This window comes from Belonocnema kinseyi, chromosome 2 (assembly GCF_010883055.1).
Source record: "Belonocnema kinseyi isolate 2016_QV_RU_SX_M_011 chromosome 2, B_treatae_v1, whole genome shotgun sequence".
NCBI classification, from domain to species: Eukaryota; Metazoa; Arthropoda; class Insecta; order Hymenoptera; family Cynipidae; genus Belonocnema; species Belonocnema kinseyi.
In genome coordinates this window covers 176,922,642-176,928,470 of record NC_046658.1, presented here as the reverse complement: position 1 = coordinate 176,928,470, position 5,829 = coordinate 176,922,642, and the positions used below count along the sequence as shown (strand labels likewise).

Below are 5,829 nucleotides of genomic sequence, written 5' to 3'. Positions count from 1 at the left end.
TAGCCTCAAACATAGCGTGTACGTCGCTATAGTGACGTGAAAAAGAAAAACTAAACGATAATATGCTGATAGTATTATTTTAATATTTCAAAAGTAACCATAATTTCTCTACTACAGGTGCCTATGCAGCATGGATTACGAATATGACGGGGTAAGATAGTTAATTTCATTTTTAAAAAAAGATATCGAATTATTTGTAGGAAAAATGTAACGTCCCTTAAAAAATTTAAAAAAAAATTATGGCAGTTTGTAATTAATTTCATAGGTGTAATTACATATTTCTATATATTTCCTATACATTTCAGGTTTTAAAAGAGCTGTATTGCGAACTTTGTGCAGAACACATACCAGATGTACATTTAGCTTACGACCACAAATGTTTTGAGATTTTTCAAATAGACAGTTTGACTATCGTTGGAAATGTCATTATGGAAAAGAATATATTAAGTGACGAAATGGCTTATGTAGATGATATTTCAGTAGAATATTTGGATGAATTTGAGAGGTATTTGGTTGCAAATTAGTTTTTTTCTTATTAAATATTAATTTTTTAATTGAAAATTTAAATGTTCTTTTCTTGGTTGAAACTGCCTTGGTTTTAGTTGAAAATTGAAGTATCTGGTTGAAAATCCAAGAATTTCATCGAAAATTCGTTCTCTTTGTCGGAATTATTCCTCTTGGTTAAAAATTAATCTATTTTTTATTTATATTTAAACTATTTCTCTTAAAAATTCATAATTTGAGTTGAAGCTTCATCTTTGTAGTTTAAAATTCTACTATTCCAATTTAAAATTTAGAACGTTAGTTTAGTTTTTTTAAATTGAAAACGTAAGCACCTACTCTACTTTTTTAGTTTGCTGAAAAATCTTGTTTTTTTACAAAATTAATCTTTTTTGTTTGAAAATTCTAATATTTGGTTAAAACTTCATCTATCTTTTTAAAAATTGGAAAGGTGTACTTCAAAAGCTAGGGATCTAAATATGCACTGACTTTTAAATTTAAGAAAATACAATAAAAAAATTCTATTCATTATTTAAATTCATGGACTTTAGAGACCAATTCAAGAAATGATTAATTATGTTTTTAGTATTATTTAATTCGTCGATAAAGCTAATACTTTTAAAAATATCTTGTAATATAGTTTTTCAAAGCTTTCTGCATTACAGATATCAATTGTATCCCTATAAACTGAATAAAAACATTTATAAAAAACTCGCGAAACTGGATACATATTCCGAGTCGATTGCCTGTTTACGTAATGAATCTATATTTGGAAATAAAAATTTTTCTGCAAATTCATTTTAGTGTACGATATTCAATGTACAATTTTTTTAAATTCTAATTTGTGAATAACACATCCACGGAAGCTGAAAAGCAATCAACTCCACTAATCCGTCATTTGAGGCCAGCAACCAGTAATTTGTCTACAAAAATCAGTGCTTTGGCTCGAAAAGATGAAACAATCCAGCTCGCGAAAATTTCAAACAGTAAAATATCCAATTCGGGAAAAAAGGGAGCCACAATAAAAGAAATGATTACTATTTCGCCGATGAGTAGGCTTCATGCTCAAACTAGGAAAGTTATTGAATTCTGCAATAAAGATTATGCAGAAATGTCTGTTGCTAGTTCGACGGAATTCTCTCAAGCAGGATCATCCATTCATGCGGATGCAATAAATGATCAGGACGATATTGACCTGGACGAAAATGGGGTTGCATATGCCAGTGCAAAAAATCTCATAAAACTAATTGAATTAGACAGAGAGAGAAGCCATGTCTTTGGAACTTTACTTTGCCCTTACGACAAAGAAATCAGTATTCAGTAAACCTGGCATGGACAGATATTGCTGCTAAATTTCAAGTTAAATATTGCGATTATACCTAAATTGGTAATTTAGAATTATTAATATTTTTCGCGAACATTTTTAACAAAAATACCATCATTTTCTTCTTAAGAATTTAGTCACAAAAATCGTGTATTTCCCAGTATTTTCACTGCAAGTTATAATGTAAGGATATAACATTTATTCATTACATTCACAGGCTGGAATCCACGAGTAGCACGAAAAGAATTTTTAAATTTTAGGAGTGCATTTCTTCGACGAAATATGATGCAAGGGAGTGGATCAGCGGATAGAAGAAAGAAACCCTGGGTCTTCGAACCCTACTTTTCATTTATTAAGGTCATATTGGATCCAGGAATGTAAGTATAAAATCGTGAAACGTAACATGCAATTGCTTTACTTTTATTATTATAAAGAAATATTTGAAATCGACGTGTCCAAATGATGAGGTGCCATCTGGGTAGGACGAAATAAAAAGGTGCCATCCCGTGTGACGAAACACAGAAGCTTAAAAATCCCATATAAATAGTATTGGTAACACCAACGCCCTCTGAAGTAGGGAACCTTGTCATTTGGACACGTCGAAATGCACATAATCGAATAGGGATAAAATTAATTTTTTAAATGAAAATTTGTGTATATTTCCCTTGATCATTTCGAAATACAATTTTTCTCTTTATTCATGAGATTTAAACAGCAGGATGTACCTTTTATATTATGATTTTTTCAAATTTTTAGGAACATTTTTCTAGATTTGGCAGTGTTGAAGTAAAGGTTTTATAAGAGAATGAGAAAGAGGAGGAGGCGATATTTGTCGATCCAGAGCCTGCTCGGTCGTATGTGCCATCGTACGGCTGTACGGTCTTGCAGCCGTACGTCTTATTCAATTCACTCCCATCCCAACCGAAGTTTCACATTTTCTTAATTTTAAACCTTTTTCATATTTTTCGTCAGATTTCGAAAGAAGACAATAAACGCATTCAAAATAAAAAAAGAAAACGATAAATATGTCAACTGGAGTATGAGAGTGAATTGAAAAAAAACTCTCATCTGTCGTCCCACACTCTCTCCACCGCCTCCTTTCTCTAGCTCTTCCCCACACTGTTTTTTATTTTTGTACTTTAATAAGAAAGCTATCTTGTAAATTTTATGCTGGTTAAATGATTTTTCTGGTCAATAGAATTATTCCCTACAACTGAATTTTCTGATTTTTCTCGCTGTAACAATGCTGATAGTATGCTTTTCTTTTATTTTGCAGAAACTTTTTTAAAATATTTGAAAGAGTAAAGAGTTGGGGTTTTTCATAAAATATTTTTTTCATGTTCTCAAAATTTGAAAGAAAAAATAAACAAGATTTTCGGGAAAATCCCACCTTTTTTATCTTTTTGCATATTTATTACAATTTCTGGTAATAGAAGAAAGGCATCTTATCAGCACAATGCGGGCTAAACTATTGTTGAGGCCGGAAGATTTTTCCCCCTAAAAATTTAATATTTTATTTTTACTCGCTAACGATAAAACATACCGCAAAATAACAAGACACTCTTCATACATCGTGTTTCGACGTGAAAACTTTTATAATAAAATGTTGTCGTATCTGTCATTATTTGCGAGAAAAAGTAGAAAATTCGATAATAAGAATAAAAATTCTCCCAGCTACACAAGTTTTTAGCCAGCATAAAACTTAGAAGTATCTTCCTTATCAAAATGCAACTTTAAAAGAAACCACATTTCGCCTAAATTCCTCTAAAAAACAAACATATTTCGTCCCCGAGAGGTTCTAAGACTTTAATCCTCACAGCAATAGGATATACCGGGATATCCCATTTGATCCCATTTATCTTCCAGGTTGTCAGTAGCATATCCCAGGGATAACCTGTCGTATATCCCACAAGGGGGAAATTTAAATATTCCAGGAATAACACCAGGATATCTCTGGGAAGATTCCGGGATATTTAAATGTCCCAAGTAGGATATAGAAAATCAATTTATACCCTACCCAAGTGCGAAGTCGGCAAAAATATTGCCGAAGCTCAGCTGCCATTATCGCGCCAATGACGGAATGATAACTATGGCCTGCACTTGGCAGCCAAGGTTTGGCTGTCATTGTCGGCCCAACACTGGTTACCAGTATTGGATCAAAAATAGCTGCCATTGTCGCGCCATTGTCGGATTGATAACTATGGCAGCTTGGCTGCCATTGTCGGCCCAACACTGGGTACCAATACCGGACCAACCTGGATGCCAGAGTTAGGAATGTTAGGTTTATGATTTTACTTGAAATTCATGTTTTAGTGGCAAGGTTCCTTTTTGATACGCAGCTCCAATTATCGTTTTTAATTGCAGTACGATTTCCAATATTTCGCCTCCAAAGCCGAAGAAACCGGCTGCTGAAAACGTAAAAATAAGAAACGAAGAAATTGAATATGAGGATTTTCAGCTTCGTGATTTAGGCTTAAAAATCAATAGTTTACACGAATCACCAGTTCCAAGTAGATTAATTTACTTTTCTATTTTAAAAATTGAGTTTCATTCTAGCAGAATATTTTTTGTTAGGTATAAAGTGAAATTCAATAAATTTGTATTGTACGTTTGTTGAAAGTTCAATTCATAACATCATCGGCAATCTTTCAAGAAAAGAAAATTTTGTGCTTTTTGTATACCCAAGAATGGAATTTCTTTCCTTGATATTCATAACTATTACAAGGAAAAAAAGCAAACCTCTAGATCCTGTGCAAAAAATATTACTACAAAATATAACAAATAAAGCATCCCGAGAAATTTCGACCTCCATTAAACCAGTGGCAGCAGAGGGGATGTTGGCTCGGTAAAGAAATCGAAGACTTTCCTAATGCGACGGATAGACTACAAATTCAAGCTTCCATTACGCAGTATATATTAAAAAAAAAGAGACAGCTTCAAGCTAGTCTGCGATAATGTGTGACACTGTACCCTCATAGCAATAAGATATAAAGGGAAATCCCATTTGATCCCATTTATCTCTCAGGTTGTTCCAAGGATATCCCAGAGATAACCCGTCGGATATCCTGCAAGGCGGAAATTTGGATATCCCAGGCTATCCAGGATATCCCTGGAACGTTTACGGAATATTCAAATGTCCCAAGCAGGATATATAAAATTAATTTATATCCTACTTGGGACATTTGAATGTCCCGTAAATGTTCCAGGGATAACCCCAGGATATCCGAATTTCCGCCTTGCGGGATATCCCTGGGATATCTTCGGGACAACCTGGGTTATCATTAGGACAACCTGGGAGATAATTGGGATCAAATGGGATATCCCGGTATATCCTATTGCTGTGAGGGTAGCATGGTTTTATAAGTTTTAATAAATTAATCGGGCTCGCGCAACTGTTACAGTACCTGATTTGTTCGAAATACGGAGCTTTGACAATTTGCAACTTAATTAGTTTATTTAAAGAATTCAGTGAAATTATAATTAAAAAATGAAAATTACATTTTAAATCGTTGAAAATCAATAAGAAAATAAAACAGCAGTGCCGAAGGAAATCGTTATTATTTTCGTTTAGTTTTAGAATGAACCTTCATCTACTCTTGCTTGTGCCAAGAAACCTCTCCTTCGTTCATGAAGTATTTTTTCAGTTCCTCTCTGATAAGAACTGCGGAAAGATTTTTAATCGGAATAGCAGGAAGGGATGCTAAAGCATCCATTGTGAAATCACGGCGCCACTCTCCATTTATTTATCTTCCATCTTCCAATCTGTCGACCAAGTTGGGTGGACAGTAATTATGCACATTTTCGGGTAAATCTTCCTCCTCCAGTCTTAAATAATTGTGTAGACACACCGTTACCAGTATAATAAATTTAACTAATTCAACGTTTCCTTTGATAGGAGTGCGAAATATTCTCCATTGAGAAGCCATGATACCAAAGGTATTTTCAATGACGCGTCGTGCTCTACTCAGTCTATAATTAAAGATCTTTTGATCATTCGGCAATCG

At 33.6% G+C, this 5,829-nt stretch overlaps 1 protein-coding gene across 2 annotated transcripts; it reads left to right on the top strand.

The window, feature by feature from the left end:
* The first annotated feature begins 53 nt into the window (after positions 1 to 53).
* Positions 54 to 4,335, top strand: LOC117166866. Of its 2 annotated transcripts, none has more exons than XM_033351247.1 (5): positions 54 to 151; positions 306 to 505; positions 1,405 to 1,860; positions 2,043 to 2,202; positions 4,190 to 4,335. In XM_033351247.1, exons 1-3 carry the CDS (start codon positions 131 to 133, stop codon positions 1,823 to 1,825), a joined length of 642 nt encoding a protein of 213 aa, XP_033207138.1. In that variant the 5' UTR covers positions 54 to 130; the 3' UTR covers positions 1,826 to 1,860; positions 2,043 to 2,202; positions 4,190 to 4,335. The 2 variants fall into 2 exon arrangements, with proteins under 2 accessions (XP_033207138.1, XP_033207137.1); XM_033351246.1 differs by having other exon boundaries at positions 1,405 to 1,888.
* Positions 4,336 to 5,829: the final 1,494 nt, after the last annotated feature.